The sequence below is a fragment of the Lygodium microphyllum genome, chromosome 20 (assembly GCF_053477565.2).
Source record: "Lygodium microphyllum isolate KBCC chromosome 20, Lygodium_microphyllum_v1.1.10, whole genome shotgun sequence".
Taxonomy (NCBI): Eukaryota; Viridiplantae; Streptophyta; class Polypodiopsida; order Schizaeales; family Lygodiaceae; genus Lygodium; species Lygodium microphyllum.
The window spans coordinates 127,507,927-127,534,081 of record NC_141154.1 but is presented as its reverse complement, the minus strand read 5'-3'; the positions used below and the strand labels follow the sequence as shown (position 1 = coordinate 127,534,081).

Genomic DNA, 26,155 nt, shown 5'->3' with positions numbered 1-26,155 from the left:
GTGGACATAAATTTGCATTCAAGTTGTCCTCTTTAATGATAAAGCACATGGCCAAGTGCCACAATCTCTTGCGTAGTGCACAACCACATAAGTATGTTCATCAAGCTCTCATTCAATACATTCATGGCTTACATATATCTACATCACCTCCTCTCTCCCCATTCATTGAAGGTGATCATAAATCCTGAACACTATCTCCCATGGGGTTTTTAAGGTCTTAAAGACCCCTGAGAGTTGGGGCTCGGTAAATTGTAATTGCTTTTCGGCGGGTTGGGCTACTTATTGGGATGGGTTAACTTTTTTTAAAAGTAGCAACCATAATCACTTATTTTTTTTGGGTGAGATTTGGACCATTGATCCCAACCCTCAAGGGTCTTTAAGATCCGGTAGGAAATTGTGTTGAGGATCATAAGCTCCCCCACCTTTGATTTCTTTGTTGAAAATTGTATATAAAGCACAAGTTTATGCAATTGGGGCCAAGAGGGGCATGAAGTACATATATGTGTTCACTTAAGAGGGGAACGTGTTTTTGGGTTATGTACTGATTAGACTACAAAATACTTGATCATTTTAAGTGGTATCAAATACTTAGGCCCAGATCTCCATTGCATGAATCTTTGGGAGGGTGCGACCTTTCAATATCTAAGCAACAATTTTAAAGAATAAGTTGGTCATTGTAGAGGAGTAACTTGCTTGAATTGGTAGCATTAGGTGCAGAGCACACATGCGCCAACAAGCACACAGTGTGTTGCACGCGAAGTGCACCATTTGTCCTTTTTGTGAGCAAAGGAAAGCAATTATGCGATACGAACGCTCGCAAAAATGCAAAGCGAGCGAGGTATAACCTCGTGAGGTGTGCAAGTTTGCAAGCTAATAGGAGGTGAGCCAGCTGGTTAGTTTGTAAATTGTGAGGGTCTCTTTCTTAGGTGGATAAACCTGCATGTGGTGGTGGGGCTGTGAGACGTGGATACGTAGTGAAGGATAGAGATTAGCTTTGTCGTCTAGATTAAAACACAGAGAGGGTAGGTGAGGATTCAGGAAGCGTAATAGAAAGGTTTATACCCAGGGCTTTCACTTTTCGTTTTGGAAGGATGACGTCAGCGTGTCAGGAGTGCGCTTTATACACAGGCCCATCCCCCGGTTGATTGCAGGCAAAGAAAAGGCAAAATCTGAGAGGGAGGGGGGCTGTGGTTGACGTTTTACTCCACTGTGGATTGATCTCCGGCAACAGCAGACGAGAAGCCAGAAAGGAGGAGGAGGAAGAAGAAGAAGAAGAAGAAGAGGACGACGTCGACGGCGACGAAGCAGAAGAAGGAGGAGGAGGAGAAGTTGAAGAAGAAAAGCAGGAGGTGGAGGTCCCCGCAAAAAGTCAGAGAATAGATCGGTCACGTCCCGAACGGAACTGTCTCTCATCTGCCTTCCTCTCAAACGCTTCTGCAGATTGAGAGCAAGAAGTAAACTTTTGCACGCACCACAGGCCTTTTCCACAGGTTGAGCGAGAGATTAGATTGCTGCTTAATACGCTTCACCATTTCATAGCTCGGCATGTGACAGAGAAAGGACCAGCCACGCGAGCTCCCGCCAGACCTGCGTGCTAGCAATGGGATGCGTCGGCTCATCCGACAAGAAGCCTGTTGAAGGTGCCACTCGCCATCGCCCTCGCCCTCTCTTGTCTTTTATTTCTCGTTTCTCTGACAGGGTTCAGCCTTGTTTGTCTAATGGCTCAACGACCGTCAACGTCTTGACGAAACCTGTCCGTTATCAGCCGTTAACCATCTTACAATTGAAAATAGGATCAGGTTACGTTCTTTATCCCGACAGTCCTACTGTGGGCTAGTTTGCAGGCATACTTTATATTTTATCTCCGTACGCTCGTTGCTTCTGAGCAACCAGAGGCCTTGAAGCCTTGTTTTACAGGCTTGCAACTATGTCGTCTTCTACGTTTCCTGAGCACCTAATGGAAGTTCTATTTCAACCAGAGGCCTTGAAGCCTTGTTTGACAGGCTTGCAACTATGTCGTCTTCTATGTTTCCTGAGCACCTAATGGAAGTTCTATTTCAGCCACTTTGATGACACAATGCCCGGATTCTGTCCATCTTTGATTTAAGAGATGCAGTATATATTGTAGCAGAGGTACTTATCCTTATTGCAAGACAGAGTTATGTCTCCACTGGGTCCCTCTTACAATTGAGACCAGAGATCAAATTCATTTCACTGTACCCCGAGAATCTTGCTTGTGGTGTTTCCAGGTGTACTTTAGTTTGACAAGATTACATTTGCTGCTTCTGACCAGATCAGAGACGTGAAAGCCAAAGCTTAGTGAGTCCAGAACTTTCTTGACCTACTTTGACTGATTTAGTGCTATTTCAACGATCCTACCTACCTCTGACACTTTCAGATCTGCTCTCTCTTTTGATCTAGTAGGTGCAAAACAGATCTCAATTGGCTTGTATTAGTGGCTCATTTTTCCTAGCATAAGCCCTTCCAGGACGTTGCATGAGCTTATATTGCTTGATTCCTTTATGTTAATTGTGGAGAGACTTCCATAGTAGTTCACATGATATACAATATATATGTGCTTTCCTCTGTTACTGTATAAATGACTGCAGTCTCCTCACAATGAATCTTGTACATATGCTTTGTTAATGCAGGCATCTGTTTATCAGTCACAGCACTCCATAATACTATTCTCTGGCCACTGTAATGCAACCTTTTCAAGCTAGCTTTATCTACCAGCTCCACTTTCTTCACCTAGCAGCATTCAACTCATTGAGGCCCAGATGGTCCCTTCAGAGTAGCATTTTGTTGCCTTTTTGGGGTGAAACAGTGTGTGTCTGTAAACCCTGTAATATGGTCTGTTTAATATAATGGATGTCAAAAAAGGACAAGTGACTCAACACAAGAAGCCAACAGAATTAGGATTTGGCTGAGTTTCACTATTGCCAGTCCTTTTGATGAAGCTTGATGATGCTATGGATGCCCTTCTAGGTTTTAAAAGGGCATTAATGAAGGAACATGCAACAAAAGACTAGAATGCTCGAGAGCAACGGTCAAGCAATGAAGGACTCAGACTTATGGCGATGAAGGATGATACAAGAAGGCCCTTGCATGTGCTACAATGTGTGGTGTTGGTAGTGAGGTGGTAGGAAAGAGAATGGAAGTGTGGAGGTTGAGTTAGTTTGCCGAACTGATAGGTTGCCTATAAATAGGCAAATATGACCCAAATAGGAAAAAATATGTTTGAGGCCCAAAGACATGGTTGGGCCAAAAGAAAAAGGACACTCGCCATAAATTGGCCAAAATGGACCACGTGATCACATTTGGTTAGAGCTTTGAATGTTCCCCATTGGCCCAGTGTGGGGCTCACAACTAGGAGATGACAGTGGTTGCCAATAGTGACGATATTGAGCTGAATGGTGCCAGAAGATGAAATATGTGAATAGAAGAATACTAAGAGGCAATGATTAAGGTGAGAAAGAATTTAGACTGATGACGACGACGGGTGATACAAGAAAGCTGTTGCAAGTGCAATTGTGTAGTTTGGGCATTAGGAGTGAGGAGTGTCAAAAGTGGATGTAGTGATGGAAGTGTAGAAAATTGTTGTAATAGTTTGCATAACATAAGAAGAAGAGAAAAGAGAAACACTACAAAAGAAGAAGAACGTTGCAAAGAGAAATAAGAAGTAAAGAGATGGGAAATGGAATCCATACACAAAGACATGAGACAATGCGAAAACAACATGAGTCGTTGGTTGTGTGGATACATGCATTGACTCCTCTCCAACGAAACTTGCTATAGAAGTATAGAGGATGAAGTGATAGGAGGGACGGTTGGCCTATAAATAGGCCTTTGATCTTGCCAACAAATAAAGACCAATAAAATAAAGTCAACCCGAATAAAAAATGCTAGTGGACCATAAAATTCGAACCAAATAATTTTGCGACCATATCACTAGAAAAGATAAATGCCCAGTGCGCAAGGTGGCTTGCTAGTGAGCCTAAGTAGGAGTGTTCATGAAAAAAGACAATAAAGCCATCACAGAAAGGATGTTTAGCTGAGTATGAATCGGTCAAATCAAAGAGCAAACAAGATGTTTAGCTGAGTATGAATTTGTCAAATCAACCTCTTGTGTGTCACTCCCTGTGATGATGAGGTCATCAAGATACAAGATGACAAGACATGCATGTCCGCAACCTTGTAGTAAATGGGTCATGATCGGATCGATGGAAGCCACTGTCCAAGAAGAAGTGATCAATCCGTTGGTTATAGTCAGTTATGCACTTTTTGACTTAGTAGGCTACTTTTCTTTATATTGTATCTTATCTATACTTTGTGCACATTGTAGTGTGTAAAGAAGAAGGAAGAAAAATGAGTAGAAAAATATTTTTACCTCCATTTTTCTTATTTTCTTGAACGAGCTTTCTCACGCATGCATTGTGTGCCCTAAGATCTTGCTTCGGGTCATAAAGAGCCTTTCGCAACTTGTAAACATGGTTCTCCGTCCCTTGCACTAGAAAACAAGGAGGTTGTGAGACATAAATCTTCTTCTCCATGACGCCATTCAGAAAGACTAACTTCACTTTCATATGATAAATGGGTCAATGGTGATGGGCAACCAAAGCCAAAATCATAGCAGCTAGAAACGTTAGAAACGTTTAGAAACGAAACGTCAGAAACATGTTTCGTAAGTTTCTTTCAAGAGGGGGTAAAATAAGAAACACATGTTTTTTTATATAGAGATTTTTAATAGTTTTGTCTGGGGAAAGAGATTCTAAACCTCTATGGAACTTTCTCTTAAACAAAGAATGGCTAATTGAGCTTGAGTGATAATAGAGTCAATTGAGAATAATACATTATACGTTACATATCCATGATCCATTATTGACTTGTCACTTAAGTCAAAGTTAGTCTTTGGACAAGCCGTACTATGGTTTAGAGCTCAACCATTACGATTCATGCATATCATTCAAAGAAAATTGAAATTAACACGTAAATAGTCTATCTATAATATGGACTGAGTCAAGTTGCAACATCATGATTCTCATTTCAAAACAAACTGACAAAATGTCAAAATCGAGAATGAATCGTAATATATCATAAATAACTTATAAATGAGACTAAAGTCGTATAATATTCAAATCTCAAGACAAGAACAGATACTAAATTGACAAAGTCCAATAACTAAACAAAATCACAAAAAAATCACTCTCTCATTCAAAATCTTGAGCCCTCATGAGTCATTACACATCATCATCATCATGTTAACATTGCCCACTAGTTTTGGTCAAAAAAACCATGTTTTGAGTTCCAACTCACAAAAAAAAAAACACCCACGTTTCTCTTAGAAACGTTTCGTACTTTAAGAAACGTTTCGTAAGTTTCAACCTCAAAGAAACACGTTTCTTAGTTGCTATGGCCAAAATATCTTGAATAGTAGACATCCGAGCTGTTGCTGCGAAAGTCTCAAAGTAATCCAAACGTGCCCTTTGAGAAAATCCCTTGGCAATAAGCCATGCCTTATGCTTGTCTAAGGTCCCATCTACAAGATACTAGTTCTTCAAGACCCACTTCACACCAATGACCTTCCACCTCTTTGGACGAGGAATGAACTCCCAAGTTTGGTTATGCTTGATAGAATTGAGCTTAGCTTGCATAGCATTGCACCCAATATCCTGTGCAGAAGCCTAATTAATTGTAGTAGGTTCATGGTCCGAAAGAATTTGAGACACAAGAGCATAGTTCACAAAGTGAACTATCCCACCGGGTTGTTACCTAGCTAACTTGCGTAGACCAAGAGGCATCTTAGGAAATTGAGTAATCCTTGAATCCTACATGAGCTGTTGATACCACCGAGAAATGGTGATAGGCTCATCTCGTTGCGAAGGAGATCGAGAAGATTTGGTTATCTGCAAAGTACCTTTCTGTGGAAGGGACTCCCCCTCACTAAGGGAAGGTGGATCCTTCTCACGTGATGAAGAGAACTCCCTTTGTGATGGCTCAATTCTTCCCCCAGAGGAAACCTAAGGAGACAAAAAATGGGTAGGAATACTTGATGATGAGGTAGTTGAGGAAAGAGCCATCAAGGGTGAAAGGGGAGAGGGTGAAGTTGTGGGAGGAGGAGGGGAAGGAGTCGTAGACGAAGAAGGGGTGTCAAGGGGTAACTTGGAGGGAAGGGGAGGGGTTGATGGTTTTTTTTTGGGGGGGGGTTTTTACCGTAGATGAAGAACTAGCTATAATAGAAGAGTCCTCAATAGGATCCTTGGAGGCTGCAGCCTCATTGAAGATTACATCCTTGCTCACCTTGATCTTTTGAGTCGTCAAGTCATAGAGTTGATAGCCCTTCATGGTCGCACTATAACCAATGAATATAAGTTTCTTTGACTTGGAATCAATTTTGTTACACCTTTTCTTCTTGTCCACATAGACCTATGCCTTGCATCCGAAGACGCAAAAGCGGGAAATAGAAGGCTTTTTCCCAAAGAAGGTTTCTTCCCAAAGAAAGCCTAGTAGGGAGTCATACCTTGTAATGCCAAAGTAGGTGAGTCATAACCTATTGCGGATGTGAACCGCAGTAGCTATGGCCTCACCCTATAAGGAATGAGACAGACCCCTGTGCTCCAATATCGATCAGGCCATTTCAAGCATGGTCTAATTGGCATGCTTTACTACACCATTTTCAAATGGTGTGTTCGGATGGGAATATTCCATTTGAATACCTTGATCCTTGCAAAACTCCGAAAATGGGTTAGAACTGAACTTGCCGTCGTGATCAGCTCGAACACCACGAACTTTGAAGGAGGTTTGCTTCTCCGCAAACACCTCCCACTTGGAAAAACAAGAGTACGCCTTGCTCTTGTACTCCAAGAAATAGGGCCACACTTAATGACTAAAGTTGTCAACAATCAGCATAAGGTATTTGGCCTTCCCAAGGGAGGTCGTGCCCATAGGTCCTCAAAGGTTGGCATGAAACAACTCAAGTGGTGTAGAAGCCCTCGGAGTAGCAACTTGTGGATGAGGCTGTCTATGCTCCTTGCCCCTCAAGGAGTTGGGTGTCAGAGATCATAGCCTGTTTTCAGGCAGAGATCATAGCCTGTTTTCAGGCAGCAGCTGCACAGTCCAGCTGCACAGTCGGACTGTGCAGTCGGACTGCCTGCAGCCACTTTTACCAGGCTGCGCCCTAGTTTTGAGCCCCATTCCAGGCAGTTTTTCGCCTATTTATTGCTGACGTTTTTCAGCAGTCTCCCGATCATTCTCTGTCGCAGATTACAGACCGGTGCCTTGCAGATCTCTGTCTCTGTTCGCAGATTTCAGACAGCAGACAGTGCAGACTGTAGCAGACTTCGAGGTGGACAGCAGGTCGTATCGTCGAGGTGGAGACACGCAGTCCAGCGCACTGCGCCCGTGTATATCTTTGTATTCAGTATTCTTTATACAGCAGATCTTCAGTGCACACTGTCTCTTTCTCTCCCTTCTCTCTCTGCGTTCTCTCTCTCTCAGTCCTACGCTTCCGCACCGCTGCACTCTGACATGGTATCAGAGCAGTGTTTGAGGGCTGACTGAGCGCAGAATCAACCTGAAGTGGAGTTTCCATCGCGACACAAATTTGCGTTTTTTGCGTTTAAGGGCAGACAGGAGGGCTGCGCCTTGGAACAAGGCTGAAACGAGTGTGGGCGCACAGGAAAGGAGTACAGGTGGTGGATTTGCTGCTGTCTACTGCTGTTTGACGCGGAGAAAGTTTGAGTTTTCAACCTAAAAGTGCAGGTTTTGCTTTTTCATCGCCTCCGGCGGGTGAAGAAGCTTCGGGACGCAGAAGAGCCTTAGCAGGCTGAGTTTACCCAGTCAGAGGGGGCTGCTTTTGCGTTTGAGAAGGCATTGCAGGTGAAGATGTCTACAGAGATGGACTTGGAGTTCCAGGCGATTATGGACCGGAAGGTGCCTGTCCTACCGGCTCTTCCTACAGATCAGAAGCTCGACGGCGACAACTACCGCATTTGGCGCGTTATGATGTTGGCCATACTGGAGTCCTATGATTTGGCGGAGTTGGTACAGGAAGATATTGACCGGCCTTCGGTAAGAGATGAGTCCAAACTCTCTTCCGATGCTCGTGCGGAGTTGGCCAGGGCCCAGTCTCATTGGGACAAACTGAATGCCAGGATTCGATCCTTTCTCTTTCTATCATGCACTACAGCCGTGATCGCTCACATCGAGCACTTGACGGTGGCTCGTGAGATATGGCTGGAGCTTGATCAAATGTACAATCGGATGACCCTGATGAAGAGGGTTTCTTTGGAGGTACAGATGCGGACCTTGTCCGTCAATAAGTCTTCTTCGCTAAGGGAACACATTAACAAGCTAAGGTAGCTACAGATGCAGGTTCAGAATGCGGGGAAGCCGATCTCCTCCGAAGACATGGCGATTACACTCTTGTCCCAGTTGCCGCCACGATTCGGTACATTTTACTCTGCCCTTATTGCTTCGGGGCGAGAGTCTACTCTTCGGTGGGAGGAGTTGGTTCCTATGGTCTTGGACCAAGAGGAACAGTTAAAGGGACAGAATGCTTCCAAGACGGAGGCGTTGACAGGTCAAGCCTCTCAGAAGAAGGGGAAGGACCAAAAGAAGAAGAAGGGGGATAACAAGTCCAAGAAGGACAAGGACAAAGACTCCACATGCCATATTTGTGGAAAGACTGGCCATTGGAAGAAGGATTGCCCTGACAAAGACTCGAAGGACACCAAGAAGAAGAAAACCAAGGATTCTGGAGCGGTGGCTGCACCCTCATCAGCTGCATTTCTACACTTAGTTGTCATTGAGGACGCTTCACCGAATGCTTCTGATGCTGCGATGGCGGCTTCCCAATCTCGAGAGTGGATTATTGATAGTGGTGCCTCACGGCACATGACTCCTTCATCAGATGGTGTTGCCCAGCTGCGACCTTCGCATGGGCAGGTTCTCATTGGAGACAGCTCTTCAGTTTCTATTGCAAGTCGGGGTAAGATGCAGCTTATTCCGGATGGACGAGGTGGCACCCATACTTCAGAGGTTTTGCATGTACCAGGATTGGGGTACCATCTCCTTTCAGTCCATAAGATTTGTTCCCTTGGTCTTCTGGTGGAGTTTGACAGTTCTACAGTGCGAGTCCTTGATCGTGAATCGAGGAAGGTTCTATCATCTGGATATGAGGAGAACGGCATTTACAAACTGAAGTCTTCCACTGCCCTCTCCACTCTTCTTCTTACCTCACAGTCACAGTCTGAATTATGGCATGCTAGGTTTGGTCACCTGAACTATGACTATCTTCGGAAGGCGTCACGGGGACAGCTTGTTCGAGGGTTGCCGGATATAGTGGTGAGCCAGCAGCCATGTGTCTCCTGCATAAGGGGGAAGCAGCATAGGGATGCCATTCCCCACACCGCTTCGCGGCGGTCTACTTCACCGATGGAGTTAGTATCTACAGATCTATGTGGCCCTATGAGGAATGAGTCCCTGCGTGGGAGCTCGTACTTCATGCTGATCGTGGATGACTATAGCAGGATGACATGGGCCTACTTTTTGGCACTAAAATCAGAAGCTTTCTCGCACTTCAAGGATTGGCTTCTCTTTGAGGAGAACCGATCAGGCCGGAAGTTGAAGACCTTGCGATCCGACAAGGGAGGTGAATTTGTCTCTAATGAATTTACTCGGTTTTGTGCAGATAGAGGAATTCACCAGGAGTTTGCCAATACGAATACTCCACAAGAAAATGGTATTCTCGAACGGAAGAACCGCAGTGTGATCGAGATGGCGCGCACCATGATGGAGCACCGACAGACCCCCCAGGTTCTGTGGGCCGAGGCTGTGGCTACTGCAGTCCACATTCTTAATCGATCTCCTACTTCGGCCGTGGAAGGGATGACTCCATTTGAGGCGTATTTTGGGTTGAAGCCAGATGTTTCTTACTTTCGGGTCTTTGGGTGTGATGCCTATGTTCACATTCCCAAAGCTCACCGTGACAAATTCGAAGCGGCTTCCCGCAAACAGGTATTTGTTGGCTACAGCTCCCAGTCCCAAGGCTACCGACTCTATGATCCCGTCAAGCGGGATGTATATACTAGCCGTGATGTGCGGTTTGTGGAGGTTCCGGCTTCTTCAACGGGTGAGGAGCATCCCGTTCTTGGAGATCCAGGGGAGAGTTTGGCTCCTTCTACAGTTCCACTGGAGCCTGTGCCGTTTGATTATGATTCTGTTTCTGACACAGAGTCTACTGTTCCACCGGATCCTTCTGAGGAGTTACCACCGGTGGACATTCCAGAGTCTTCCACTGATGGAGAACGACGAGGGGAGGTTCGGCCTCCTCCTCGCTGGGCCCGTGACACACTCCGTGATTCAGGGATCGAGGGGGTTCCTGAGGAGTGGGGACCGCAGGATGGTCCGCGGCGGTCACGGAGGCACCAGGCGCATTCTTCGGAGCTTGTGTGCTCCAATTATTGTTTGATGTCCCGAGTTATGCAGGATCGAGAGCCCACCTCCGTGAAGGAGGCTTTACAGTCCGCCCCATGGAAGAAAGCTATGGAAGCTGAGTTGGAGGCTATTGAGAGGAATGGCACTTGGTCACTTGTGCCACGCCCCCCGAAGAAGAAGGTGATTGGAGTCAAGTGGGTCTTCAAGACCAAATATCTCAGTGATGGTACTTTGGATAAGCACAAGGCTTGCCTTGTTGCTAAGGGTTTTGCCCAGCGCCCAGGGATTGACTGTCATGACACCTTTGCCCCTACAGCTCGTATGGCAACCATTAGAGCTGTTCTTGCTTTGGCTGGCCATAGGAGATGGCCTGTTTATCAGCTGGATGTGAAGTCGGCCTTCCTGAATGGTGATTTGAAGGAGGAGATCTACGTTGAGCAGCCTCCTGGCTTTGGTTCTTCGGACGGGAAAGTCTACAGGTTGAAGAAGGCTCTGTATGGTCTCAAGCAGGCCCCGCGAGCTTGGAACGAGAAGATTGATTCGTTCCTCCAGACTCAGTTGGAATATCGGCGGTCCAAGGCCGATCCGCAGCTGTATGTTCACACTTCCGAGGATGGTTGTGTGCTGTTTGTATTATATGTTGATGATTTGATTGTCACAGGTGATGATGCACAGCAGGTCCAGGAGACAAAGTCAGCTTTACATCGGACGTTCGAGATGACGGATTTGGGGCTACTCCATTTCTTTTTAGGACATGAGATTTTTCAGTCTCAGAGGGGGATCTTTCTCTCCCAACAGAGATATGTAATATGTACAGGAGCTCTTGGTGTCTTTTGAGATGGAAGATTGTCGGGCCCTCTCTACTCCTATGGATCCGAACTGGAAGGCCACTTCCCACTCAGCTTCTCCTTTGGCGGATGCTTCCCGCTATCGACAGTTGATAGGGTCTTTGATTTGGCTTCTCAACACCAGGGTTGATCTATGTTTTGCTGTTGGGCTCTTGGCAGGGTTCATGAGTGAACCTAAGACGGTGCATTGGCAGGCTGCTCAGAGGATACTTCGGTATCTGAGGGGGACGTCTGATTTGGGGATTCATTACCCCGCAGGGACAGATGGGTCAGATCTTGTACTTGCAGGTTGGAGCGACTCGGATTGGGCCGGTGACGTGGACCACAGGCGGTCTACAACAGGTTACTGCTTTACTTTGGGTGCAGGAGTTATTTCATGGAGTAGCAAGAAGCAGCCCACGGTAGCCCTTTCGTCTACTGAGGCGGAGTATCGGGCCGCATCTTCCACCACATGCGAGGTTGTGTGGCTTCGGAGATTGTTGGAGGAGCTTGGGTGCCCCCAGACTCGTCCTACATTGCTGTGATGTGACAATGAGAGTTGCATTGCCTTGGCAAGGAACCCTGTTTTTCATGCCCGGACGAAGCACATTGAGATCCAGTACCACTTCATCCGCGAAAAGCTTCTGGATGAGACCATCACTGTGGAGTATTGCAAGACGGAGGATAATCTTGCGGATTTGTTTACGAAGGCGCTTCCTCAGGCTCTACTTCGGCAACATTCCAGATCCCTCAGGCTTCTGCCTTGTCCAGGCTCTGAGAGGGGGTGTCAGAGATCATAGCCTGTTTTCAGGCAGAGATCATAGCCTGTTTTCAGGCAGCAGCTGCACAGTCCAGCTGCACAGTCGGACTGTGCAGTCGGACTGCCACGTGGCAGTCCGACTGCCTGCAGCCACTTTTACCAGGCTGCGCCCCAGTTTTGAGCCCCATTCCAGGCAGTTTTTCGCCTATTTATTGCTGACGTTTTTCAGCAGTCTCCCGATCATTCTCTGTCGCAGATTACAGACCGGTGCCGTGCAGATCTCTGTCTCTGTTCGCAGATTTCAGACAGTAGACAGTGCAGACTGCAGCAGACTTCGAGGTGGACAGCAGGTCGCATCGTCGAGGTGGAGACACGCAGTCCAGCGCACTGCGCCCGTGTATATCTTTGTATTCAGTATTCTTTATACAGCAGATCTTCAGTGCACACTGTCTCTTTCTCTCCCTTCTCTCTCTGCGTTCTCTCTCTCTCAGTCCTACGCTTCCGCACCGCTGCACTCTGACATTGGGGTATAGTGTGTGTGAACTAGAGGAAAATTTGGAAATCCCTCAACCATCTTCCTTCTCAAAGTCCACCGAATAGCAACAATATTTTAATGCCCATAATGAGCATGCCAAAGTAGTCCAAGCGTGTGAGAAGATAGTATTGCAAGGGCTATGAGTGTATAGAGTCCACCCTCCTGTGTACTAGTCCAAAGAGTAGCTCCCGAAGATGCGTCCCCACCGTAATTGCATCTTGGGTAAAGATGACTTGGGGTACCTAGTTGTGTACGACCGTATATAGACAGAAGGTTAAAGCCCAAATTTGGTACATAGAGGACTTTGGTCGAAGAAGAATGCCAATCGGGCAACAAGGGAATGGTTCCCACTCTGTGTATATGGACGGAAGAATTGTCACTAATGGTGGCGGATCCCCTTCTAGATCACATATCCTGAAGCCAATTCTTTCGGTAAGTCATGTGGGAAGAGGCCCCACTATCCACGAGCCAAGGCTTCTTTGAAGAAGAAGAAGAAGAAGCAAGAGCTGTATCTTCCACCTCAAACGAGTGTATGAAGACGGACTCAGTGGTAGTAGTGTTTCACAAGCGGTGATCAAAGATAATCCTCTCACCTTCCGAAACAAGATGACAAGGAGTGACAGCTCAAATAAATGACTTTGTTTACATATTGAATTTAACAAGAACATATTTCAAAGACAAACAATCTGCCAAAACTTAAGCCGCATGTAGCCGTAGAATACAAACACACAAAGTGACAATAGATACTCAAGCAATAAAAGCTCACCTTAATTTTGTCAACACAATCGCAAATCCACTAGATTTGATTTTTCCACTATGTTCGAACCTTGTACATACCAAGCTCGTCCCACAAAATCTTTCTTCCTTACAGTTCGTTTTTCACTTTCATGTGACCCTCCTCTCCTCACATGAACAAAATTCTAAAGTAAGAGAAGGGCCCCTTGTTCTAACCCTTGAAGGGTTTATATAGTTTCCCTCTTTCCTAAAATACATCAAAAGCTTAATGCTTTTGTGTTTATGAAAAACATCGTTGCTTTTCTCGCTCTTTTAAAAAACACAACCAATAGTTTGCACAAGGTTCCCCAATAGTCAAAAATTCTGAACTTCCTTCCAAAACACTCCCTTTCAATCTTCTACCCGCCTTGCAGGCTGAGATGACTCTATGGCTTATTTCTTTGGTCTTTCTCAGAACAACACTGTTGCTCCCAGAAACACAGCGCTGGAATATGCTGGTAACAAGGGAGAAGCTTTCCTCCCTCCCCAATCGTGTGCAGACTCAGCTCTCAGGTTTCAAGCTCATCCAAATAAGGTGACAACTGTAGCACTAAAGAATAAAGGAAGAAGATTATAGCGATGATGACCCCTTCACAGCATGACTCTACCTGTTAGCTATTTGGGATCCAAAATGATGAGTGTTCTTCTTTCTCCGCTGAACATAATGACGGCCACCTCACCCCCAACATGATGGCAACACTGAATAGCCTTGTTATCTCCCTTCAGTTTCTTTCTTGTTGGTTCCATTCTCCTCCTGATGACAATAGCAATGTGCTATTTTTTGCTGCGCTTGCAATCTTGAGCAGCCAAACTGACGCAATGGCTTCAATCTTTGTTTTCTTTGACAAGCATTGATACTCTCAAAAGTACACAGTGCTGGTATTAGTGAGAAGAAAGGGACAAGTTTCCTCCTTTCATGCATGTTTGCTACACCGTTTGGAGAAGTCACAAAGCCTGAACAGTATGCTCTAAGGTGATTGCTCACCATTCTGTCCTTTTCTGTAGCCATGGTAAACATCCTTCTAATTATAACACAGAGAGCCCATCGATATGCAAGACATGCCTTCTTCCCCTACTACTACTTGTCATGCTGGCCTTACTACTCTCTTCCCTTCATCCAAACTCCACCACCCTTTTCTTCATGCTTGTGGCCATAACTCAATGACAAAAATGGCCTTTGCTGGATCTCCCACAAAATACACTTATTATAATCATCGTGCTTAGAAATATGTAGGCCCTCTTTTACACACTGGGCATCCTTTGCAAGGCCAGCCACAATGTCTTCGTCAATTCAAAGCCATGCTTAAATCATGTGGAGATATTGCCTTTGATTCCCAATTATAGGCCCGAGCCCCCTAGAGCACAAGCAACTCCTCTGGTATCTGCACTCCTCTCAATATTGCACTTAATATCTACTCGGCTTAAAACATGGTAGTTCTTATTGTTTGGTACTAGCTATAATCACATGTATGCTTTGCCTTCTAGCTCTCCAAATACTTGCTGCTCGACTCAGTAGAATTATTGCATGATGTGACTTATTGTTGCTCCTCTTCATGATAAACCAACTACACTCTTGATCTCTTCAAATGTAGGAAAATTTGATGGAGGTAGCATGCGACCACTTTTAAGAGCAAGTAAAGTACATTGCATGGCAGAAATAAATATTCCAACCAAGGACAATGAAAAAATAATTGTTTTGTAACCCAAAGTACTTTCCACTTATGCTATGTATTCGTTACATGTTTCGGACGTCAAGCATAGCAAGCTTAACAAACACCGAGTGAAATAAAGAAATGTTACAGTCCAGTCTACCGACCCAAATCTTACCATCACTTAAGAAAATAGTGGTCCTCATGATGTGGACTAGGTAAAACAACCCCTCTCACAATTGAAGGCGTCCTTCGTGACCCTTAAACTCACCAAACTACCTTTCCCACTCATCCTAAGGTTCCTATTTCCATGATGAATATCCCAACTCTTGTGCATGCTAAAAACAGCGCATGCACAATACAACACAAGTGTAGTGCATGCGACAAGTGCAATGTGAAGTGCTCGTGAATCCATAAACCTTGTGATGTGCAAAGATAATGGGAAGAAATATACCTGATTTAGGATGTCTAGTGACTACAATCAAAATCCAACTCTAACCCATGGCATGGAAGTAATTGAAAGGATCACGAGACAATCCCCGAGTATAGTGCATTTGACAAGTGCAATGTGAAGTGCTCGTGAACCCATAAACCTTGTGATGTGCAAAGATATCGGAAAGAAATATACTTGATTTAGGATGTTCAGTAACTACAATCAAAATCCAACTCCAACTTGTCCAAAAAAACACCAATCTCGACCAAGGCAATCAAGTTTTCAAGTACAAAAGAACCAAGAAAACGACAAAACATAAATCCTAGTTTGATCAAACACAAAAAATATAGCTTAAAAACAACAAAATAAATAGTCACACGAACTACTAAACACAAAAATCCTACCTACTTGATTGGACCAGCCAAGTTGATGATATCCAATTGTACTGACAAAATGACCAAAGTTGTTGTAGTACTAGAACAAAAGCTGGTGGCCTACGGAGTAGGTTTGGGATGAGCTTGTATCCCTTGGTATAGACATCTTTTTGAAGGACCTAGTTGTCACACTTTTCTCATATCTTCTGTCATTGATGTATGATGTGTTCTACACTAGTTTCTCACTTCTTGTAGCCGGGAGGCTCGTTTGGGAGGAGCTAGTTCCATTGATGCTTGAGTAGGATGCATGTCACAGTGAGTCAGATTCTTGTGGAGCTCGTGTCCATGGCCATGCTTATTCGGATTTATCTCTAAGTATGGGACAAGCCAAGTTGAAGATAGGGAACACAAAGAAGTTGGGGTCATCTTTTGACTCTGATATAGATTTTGTGGGAAAGTGTAGAGGATATCCCATGTGTTCTTATTGTGGGAAGACCTTGCAGCTGGAGGAGAAGTGCTAGAGGAAATGCTCTCACCTTTGTTCGGGAGTGAAGAGTGGATCCACATCAGAGTTTTTGTCTACCTCTTCTTTGTTACCAACTATTACCACCGAGTCTGTGTTTCTATACATTTATCTAGTGGAGGAGCCTTCTTCGATTGTCTCCTCTTTTGAGCAACCTTGGCTTCTTAACAATGGTGCATTGAGTCATGTGATTCCCCGAGGTGATTTGTTTGGGATCTCCGTCTGTTAGAGGGTATCGTCACTGTTGATGGCATCTCTTTGGTGCCCATTAGTGGTATTGGCACCTTCCTTCTATTGTTAGACCATATATCGAGCTTTGTTTTAGAGGCCCTCTATGTTTTGGATTTGGGCTTCGATCTTCTCTGAGTTTATGACCTTTCTAGACGTTGGACCCACATTGGCTTCATTGAGTTGACCACCTTCGTTGAGGATTTTTCTCTAGGAGCCACTTTTGTGACAGGTCGGTAGGAGACGGGGCTATCTATGCTCCCTTCCCCTTTCATTGTGCACGGCCCTTTTAGGCATCTTTATATTGTTGCATCGGTTCAAAATTTGATCCCACAAGTTCCATCCCATCTCCCATCATCTCCTCTAGTGGTTCTCTTGGATCTCCTATTTCTTTAAGGGGGGGGGGGTAATATCGGTGATGTGGCTGTGGATTTCTTGGCCCTTTGTGTTTTAGAGGGGGCTTTTCGAGGATCGTGAGGAGTTTCTTCAGGGTTTCTAGTTTCCTTTGGGTTTTTCTTCATCATCGAGCCACTATCCCTTGTCACTTGGCCCTTGTTCCCTGTTGTTTCTATGCAACTTATGGTACCTTCAGCAGTTCCTCACTATTATCTCATTGTTGGGCTAGAGGCTTGGCTCACCCATCCCCAATCGGAGTTTTTAGGAGTGATCCATTTGGGGCCTCCCAGTTTCCATTGCTCTTTGGTAGCCTTTTGATTGATTGGATTTTTCTATGGAAAGGGGGTCTTGCTCCTTTGATAGCTTTCTTCATCAATGGACTTCATCAACATTGGCACTCTCTGCCACCCTTGGATCCACATCTCCTTTGGCCTTTTGCCACATTCAGGATCTGAGAGGGGGTGTTAGCAGCCATGTGTCTTGTGTGGTCATCTCGTGCCTATGAGCCTTAGTTTGAGTTAGACAATGACATTAGGAGCTCTGACATTGTATTTGTTTGTCATTTTATGTGTTTTAGACACTTTAGATGGAGGATACATTAGTGTATTTCTTTTTGGGCATTTTTGGCCATTTTTAGGATTTTGATCCTATTTAAGGGTTTGCCACCTTTTGCCTATATATAGGCGGCTTGCCATCCCACTCTCATTATGCATCGTTGATCCTTCATAATCAACCAGCCCTCCTCATTCTCTCGCCCCCTACTACCATCTAGTGCCCACATTGACGTGTAGAGTTGCATGTTGGGGATGATTGTTGCAGCCTTGTACCTCAGTCACATTGTTTCTTTTCTTTTTTGCACCATCTCTTTGTCTCTTTTTTTCCTCCTTGTTCACTTTTCTCTTTTTGTTGCGCACTCTCACAGTAACATTTGCATTTTCAGTTTATGTGAATTTTATACTTGCTGTAATTAGTGTTGAATTAGGTTATTTACTACCCTATTTGAGATTGAAGGCTGGTTTCAACAGCTTTATCTCGAGGCTTTTCTATTAGAGCGGACTTTGAATTGGGCTTAGTGAGGTTTAACAGAGCAAGGGTTTAGAGCATTGCTAGATGCTGAAGGGGGAGGTAGCACTTTCACTCCTCCAGTGATGGGCAACTCTCATGTATAGTGGATCTCGGATGTATTTAGCATGCATCCAAGGTACTATATTGATAGTATGTCTATCGTGAGGTCACTATTTAATGTACTAGTCATTGCAGTTTGGAATGTAGATCGGTATGGTTTTCACTCTAACTTTGAAACTATACATTTGCAATAGTGTATGATCGTCAAAGATTGATTATTAGTTGCTGGTTTTTAGTGGACAATCATCAGTTGTTATTAGTATTCAATTGGTTTTGTGGTCATCAATGTGTTTCTCGAATACCATTGAAAGTTTAGCCATGGTTTATGCTGAGTTTCAGCTATGCTATGGTTGTTTGGCTAGAATAGTTGAGATATGCTAATGAGAGATGCATTCTATGGGTTTTTAGTAGAAGTTTTGGATTCTTTTTGAGTCGTATGTTATAGTCATGCTGATTGGAAGTTTTCAACAAGTGTTTCTCATTAGTGTGGTTAAGTAGTAAGGCAATGTTTTGATAGTGATGGCTTTTGGGAAATTCTAGTGCAGTATGTTTTGCATTGACACATTGCAGTGCTATCGAAGACGATTGCAAGGATTTCAAGGGGGAGGTTTGTTATGAGGACATGAAATTCTAATGCTTTGCTTAGTATTTGATTAGTGAGCTAATCAACTGTGTAAATGTGACTTTGACATGTGAGTTGCAAGTTAGTTATTTCACAATGTGGAACTTAGGACCTCGATATATCAGTTGGTACCAAAGGCCAAAGCTGTAACAAGTTATACTTGATAGGTACTAGGTGGTACATGGTGTTAGAATTTGGACTAGAATTTAATGAGCCATAAGTGTCAGTGGTGACACTAGGGAATTGTCATTAATTAATTCATTAATGCCATTTCCAAGGCTAATGAATGCGCAGGATTGCTTGGGTGATAAACTGGTCTAGCTAATTTAACCGTTGGCCATGTAAATTATTTCTTTGAGTCATAATGTAAGAAATGCCGGAAAACAGATTAGAAAGGTTGCCACTTGGCAAAACCTACCCATGTAAATGAGAAAAGACTAGTTGTAGGTTAGGAGGAGAGAGAAAAACCATTCAAAAGTTTGGAAGCTATGGGAGAAGGCTGTTTTAATTAGGAGGCATTTCCAGCCCTTGAGAAGTAATTAGACAGCAAGTGATAGCTGCCAAAGAGTGCCCTACTGTTGTTGACAACATTTAGCAATAGGTGATTGCATATCTCCTTAGCATTCTCTCTCATTCTCTAGCCTATTCTTATCCTTTCTTAACAATTTCTAGTAGATTCAACCAATGAAGGCGGAGATTTTAATGAATCTTTGTTGAAACCCTAATTTACAGTAGAAATTAGGGTTTGACAGCCATGCTGAAAAGTGTGGTCAGAATTTAGGGCCTAGAGACTTGAATTTCAGTCATTGAGATTGGGGACTTTACGAGTTTCATGTGGCCCTTCAAGTAGCAGGCATTTGAGGTTGAATTTGTCATCTAAGGAGCAAAATTGAAGGTCAATCCCTAAGTAAACCAAGGGGCAAATTGATTTGAAGGCTTGTTTGACATTTATGACAGCAAGAAGCGCTTGGATTAGTGAAGGAGATTAAAGAACCTCAGTATACTCCATCCATTTGCAATATAAGACAAAGAAATACCATAAGGGTGTCAATTTTGGGGTCAACAGGCTGTTCACTGTCCATGATTAAGTGGTGAATTGTGCATTTTAATTTATGTGCTTTAATTATTTTTTTAAAATTGATTAATCAGGTTATTACAAGCTCTCGGGGAAGGAAAGTTGGTTTTAAATAGCCTTTTCTTCTCTTGCGTGAGAAAGTTTTGACAGGTGGCAACTTATTTTGCCACTAGGCAACGTTCTAAATGGAATTTTCAGCCATTTAAATTAATTTTTAGAATTACCCATTTTGAAAATTAATCTTAGCTATTGTTCTTGCCTAAAAAATTAAATGTGTCCATCCATAAAATCAACTGGCGAAAGTCGGTTGGTTTCCTCACAAACCCAGACTCTAGCACGGAGTGGGGCATCCACTTGGGATTTAGATGGGTGAGCAGAGGGCAGACCGTCCGTTACCTAGGGTTCCAGGTGGGACTCGACATCACTCCCGCCCAGCAGTTTCTTCCAGTCCTCGATTCTATTCGAAGGAAGCTAACCTACTGGAGCATGGCTCGCCTCTCGCTGGTAGGCTGGGCCCTGGTAGTTAACCAGGTTCTCCTAGCGATGGCTTGGTACATTGCCTCGTATTGGTGCTTCTCCTCCTCCTGCGTAGTGTAGCTTTGCCGCCTAGTGTGGAATTTTCTTTGGTTTGGGTCAGACGGTTTCAGGGATTCCAAGGCTAAGGTGGCATAGGTGACCGTCATACGGCATCGGTCAGAGGGAGGGCTTGGGATCATAGACCGAGAGTATCAGAATATGACCCTCTTGGGCAAGCTAGTTGTCTGCTGCCTCACACTAGGAGGGCAGACTTGGAAGGTCCAAGGTCTTCAGGATTGTAGACCGAGGCTTGGTGGTGAGTGGAGGTCGTCCTTGAGATGGATCTTCACATCAGCCCAGATCCCCCCTCCTCCCCCCCCCCCCCCCCCCCCCAGATCACCTTTTCTTCATAGCTTGCTTCGTGTGTGGCAAGGCCTTCGTAAGGCCCTAATCCAGAGCCCCCTAGGCTGCCGGGAGAAGATAGACCGTCAACGAGTGGTTTGAACCCCCTAAGTCAGAGATCAGGAAGGGGCACAGATTGGCGAGCGGCCCCACATCCAGTGGGCTGGTTGGGAGGCCGGCCTGGCTCGTACCCTCAGGACACGGCAGGAGGTATACAGGATGGTGGACAAGGAGGTGCTGCAGCGAGTATCAGGCTGCCTGAGAGGAGCGGAGTTGAGGAGAAGGGAGATAGACGCAGCAATACCTCAGGAGTGGCTTGTACCCCCGGTACGAGAGCCGATAGAGCCAAGGGAGGTATGGGCCAGTAGGTTTTCTCCAGGAGGCATCCCCCTACAGGTGGTAGGTAGAGTGGGCGGCGCTCCACCTGGGACTCTCTTCACCGTATAGGAGAGGGGGCGTGTGGCTCTTGACAGAGGGCAGCAGGATGAGGGGATAGCTGTCCTTTCATGGAGGATGATCCGTGTGATTGGCTTGAGGGGAAGACATGGCAGTTGGACCCTTTTGTCTTTTGGGCGGAGCTCAAGGAGTGGCGCCTCTGGATCTGGGAGGACAGGCCACTTGATGAGCTGGAGTGGGATCCGGGAGAGTGGCTATGGCCAGCCACTGCGGTTGCCAAGAAGCCATCGAGGTTCCTAGAGTACACTGCCAGGATTGGCAGACACGTACTGATGCAGGAGGATATGGATTGGGCGCCGTCATGTAGTAGGCACTGGGCAGAGCACAGTATCACGGAGCCTTTCCAATGGACTTTCTGGCGTTGCCTTTGGGATAGCTTGAGGCTGAGGAGGGTATTGTATTTCTTATGGCTAGTGGCACATGGAGGCCTGGCGGTGGGAAGTTGGCTTGCCCAAATGCAGTAGGAGGGAGGTTGTAAGTGTTGCACATAGCAGCCTCTGGAAACCCCAAAGCACTGCCTTTGGTCGTGTGAGACAGTGCAACTCGTGTGGAGAGGAGCATGCCGTATCCTTCGCCATATAGCACTCAGCCTTTGATGTATCTCATGGGGAGCTTTCTGCTGGCAGGCAGTCAGCCAGGGTCGCCATCTTTTGTACAAGGCCGGGATGCAGGATACGATATTCCTTATTGAGGCAGGGTCGTGCGCAGTGGTCAGTTTGGAGACTCTACCCATTCGCCAGGTACTAGAGCCCACAGCAGACTGCTCTGAGGTATGGGAGATTATAGGGAGTCTCACTGGGTGGCATATTCGGAAAGCGTGGTGTCAGGAGGCTTTCGGCGGAGAGACTTTCAGTACAGGCGACCTTAGCAGAGCTTTGGACCTCCATCATCCACTCCCTCCGTGGCTGATGGGATTAGGTGCAGGACGAATCTAGGGCTCGTTAGGAGCTTCGAGGTCATTTCAGGCGCACTTGGGGCGGCTAGGATGCCCCGGCTTCTTGCCCCCATCCCCCCTAGACTGCCTTGAGAGGCTTGTATACATGATGTATTTGTGACTTTCATCAGCTCCAGCTAGTCTGTCGAGCATGAGCACTCCGTTGTAATCAGATTTTTTGAGTAATATAATCAGCCACATTTTACTTGCAAAAAAAAAAAAGTGTCCATCCATAATTAAATTGGGTAGGCCATTTTGACTCCCAAGTGGTCTTGAGTATTGATTAGCCCTTGACATGGCATTAATAAATTAATTAATGCCCAATACCTAATGCCACCAATGACATTTAATGGCTAATTAACTGCCTTAGGCCTAAACTGACACCCGGCACTAGTTGGTATTTGGCAAATATAACTTTTTATAACTTTTGCCTTTGACACCCATGGACATCTCAGGGTCCTTGGTGTGTCATTTCACTTGCACAACATGTGCACCTCACATTCGCACATTTGATCAACTTCTTTTGGCACTTTCTTTCAATATTTTTGTTCCATGTTATGGTTTTATAGACACATTGATTGGGCTTTTCTTAAGCTTGTTCTATAGGATTTTCTTCCTTGAGAGCTAGTAGTACATATAGACAGCCTATCTTTATCTTATTTCCTTCTCAGGTTTGTTGTATGTACCTTGTTTACCTTTGCTTAAAGCTGAGGGTGGATTTAACAGAAACTACTATTGTTTGGGAAAAAGCCTAGATCTCAAACTTTTGACACGTGTAGGGTTTAAATCTTAAATGTTATGCATAGCTTAACAGATGTTGAATCACTTTTTTGTGCTCAGAGTTTACTCCTAATTTTCATACAAATTATTGTTGCAGGTCATGGGAAAAAGCTAAAAAAGCCAAAGCCCTGGAAGCATACTGAACCAATCACTCGAGCACAATTGATGCAAATGCGGGATGAGTTCTGGGACACTGCTCCTCACTATGGAGGGAAGAAAGGTTTGTTACAACTAGTTGTAGTGTTACTGGTTCACAATCATGCATTGTCGTTATAAAACAACTTATTTCATGCCTTTTGATCATATAAGGTTTTGAGAAAAATTAGTATTGCTGTTCAGTGTCAGTTCCTAACTCCAACCTATCATATACATTAAGTGGTCTGTTACTGGCGCACACATGAATCTTCAAAGCAGGATAGAGACAAAATTTTACAAGAGAGGGAGTCACTATTCACTCAACATTAGATCAGTTAAAATCCCTGGCTCCAGCCCCCAGGAATCTTTTAGTTAACAGTGTGCTTCCTTTTATCCTGTGTTGAAGTGGCACAATGTTACAAGAGGGTGAGTACACTTTTAGTTTAACTTGATTAAGACAGTCAACATTTCATCATGCAGGAACTTCATAGTTAGTAACATGGCACAGCTATGCACTCATCTGGACGAGAGGATATTGTGCTCACCTTTGTTTCCATGACTATCTCATAAACTAGAGGGAGGGAATATGCTAACATTTTGAGGAAGGAAGTTAGAATTTTCCATTTTTTACCTCCAGTCATGGCATGCAAAAATGAAAAAATGAAAAAGGAAAATTTAGCGCTAATGTGTCAATTTTGCGAATATTTCTGATTCCATTGTCTATGATGAGAGGATGAGAGGAAGTACAGGGGACGGTCTGTGGTTTTAAGTGTACAATGAATGGTGAAAGTGTAAGGAGGAATCCTGTGCTATCGTTAGCAAGTCAAAAGACATGTCATTGTATGCATTTGAAGATTGTGGCTTGGAGTTTGTTGAAACTTCAGGTAAGTTAGAAAGAAGTGAAAAAAGCAACAACGTGTTAGAAAGTGTATAATGAGGTCAAATCTATGATGGGAGGAATGATGTCTCAAATGCTGCCTGGTACTGGATGAACAGACAAGTCCCTATCTATATAGAGTTAAATAAACACAACCTCAGACAACTCTTTGAGGAAACCTTATCTGGCAAGGTAAAGACAAAAACAGTGAATGATCAAGAGAGAGTTTAGGCTTGGGAGGCCTTGCAAATGTCATATGGTGTGCATAGTAAATCCAAGTTTGGTTTCAAATATAATTTTTAATTGATGACAGGTTCTGTTGGCATCCCAATGGTCTGTGTGATCAAGTGATGTATTGAGAAGTTGGCCAAGAAAGTTGAGTTTGTGAGATTACAATTCTGCTAATTCTACCAATCTTCACTTTGATCTACAGAAATTTGGGATGCTCTCCATGCTGCAGCAGAAGCAGAATTGAGCCTTGCACAAGCTATTGTAGACAGTGCAGGCATCATTGTCACGTCAGAGGATTTGTCCACATGTTATGATGAAAGAGGTATTTGGCTTGGCAGGTGCTTCGTCCATTTTTAAGTTTGTAATCATACTTGTTTTGAGAAAAGCTATATTGGGATCTTTTTGTGGTACAGGTGCTAAATATGACCTGCCAAAGTATGTCTTTAGCGAGCCTAGCAACCTTATCAAAGATGATTGAAAGATTGGAAGCTGCAGTTCCTGTGGAATGCACAGTGGAACAGCTGCTTTGGAATTCGGTTTTACTAGCATGCTGCTAAGTTGAGTGGTTACTGCCTTAAAGGGGTACAATTCAGTACAATGGACAGCATCTGAGTTTGTTTTTTTCTTTTAGAGATTGTTTATGTGCAAGATTTACATACAGTTATAACATGAAGCTGTGTGATCATGGAAGCAGCATCAAACATGGATATAACTGTTTCATGTTGCTGATTCTCCGACAATCAAACAAAAGGACTTACTGTCAGACAGCAGTATCATGGCAATTTGTTGTAATAACTCATAGAAGTTACAAAGCTTCAAGTGCGATCTTTTGTGCACCATAGCAATGAAATTGGTACCTTTATGATCATCTGACGAATCAGCCTTGGATAAAAGATAATGTCATTGATTTTGTACTTCACAGGCTATTCTTTACATTCTGGATTGGATTCGTCTCTAGAGTGATTGCACATGCTCATTTCATGTAATGTCAAACTTGCTCTAGTGTACAATTAGAACTTATTAAGCTGTGATGCTCCTTTGGTGCCAATTTTCTTTTTGTGGGGCAGCCCTTGTGGTTGGCAGGGTATGGGTGAAGAAACAAAACAGTTCTTTGTTTATGCCACTAGGATGAGACAGATAATTTTATTTGAGTACCTTAAGGAGTTTGAGATGATATTACCTTACTTTGAGGAGACTGAGGACCCGAGTCTTTAAACTGGCCAGTTTTGTCTCTGGTTATATGTGGAGATGTTACCTTGCTATAAGCAGCAAACTATGGATGCATCCAAATGTGAGCCTTTAAACTGGTTAACTTTGTCCCCTGTTATATTTGAAACTGTTGAGATGCGTCTGGGCTTTTGTCTATACTTATTCAGGAGCTAACAGTCAAAGCGAATGTTGATATCCAAATCTTATAGTTGACAAATTAATCCTGCCATTACCACTTGCATTTTTGACAGAATATGGGGCTTATTTCCCATTGAAGTTAACTTTATAAGCTTGCTGGAGACCCGGTTGACTTGAATTTTGCAGTTTAATGTGGCACCCGTACAGGTCGAAAATCTTTTTATGCAGAGCATACACATTTGGATGCTTCTGATGTCTTGGGACATGTTTAAGTGCGTTGAGAATTGATTATCTTAACTAGTGTTCCTTGCATGCTAGCACACTTTCTGTTTTGTAGCTGTCATGGAGCGGCATGTGAGAAAGTGAAAGTTGTTGTGATATCTTGTGCCAACTTTGCTTCCCTTGTGCCAATCACGAATTATGTACCATCACAAATGCATGTGGACATGCAAACAAATTTACTGGATGCAATGAATGCATGTGAGGATGCATTTTAGGACTTCAAGCATAGGGAGATTAGAGTGTTTGTGACCTTGGGGATGGGGGACCTGATGACTCGATGGGTTACACTCAATTGATCTAAATCATCACATGTTCTTTACCTTTTGTTCTAGTGTTGTGGTTTTTTGATGTGGATGTGTAGTAGTTGGAGTGAGCAGGTGAGAGAGAGAGAGAGAGAGAGAGAGAGAGAGAGAGAGAGAGAGTACAATACGATTTGG

At 44.2% G+C, this 26,155-nt stretch overlaps 1 protein-coding gene across 1 annotated transcript; it reads left to right on the top strand.

Annotated features, from left to right (window-relative positions):
- The first annotated feature begins 1,075 nt into the window (after positions 1-1,075).
- Positions 1,076-25,008, top strand: LOC148019371 (uncharacterized). Its single transcript, XM_087661014.1, has 4 exons — positions 1,076-1,640; positions 22,944-23,066; positions 24,292-24,411; positions 24,503-25,008. Exons 1-4 carry the CDS (start codon positions 1,601-1,603, stop codon positions 24,565-24,567), a joined length of 348 nt encoding a protein of 115 aa, XP_087517140.1. The 5' UTR covers positions 1,076-1,600; the 3' UTR covers positions 24,568-25,008.
- The last annotated feature ends 1,147 nt before the right edge of the window (positions 25,009-26,155 follow it).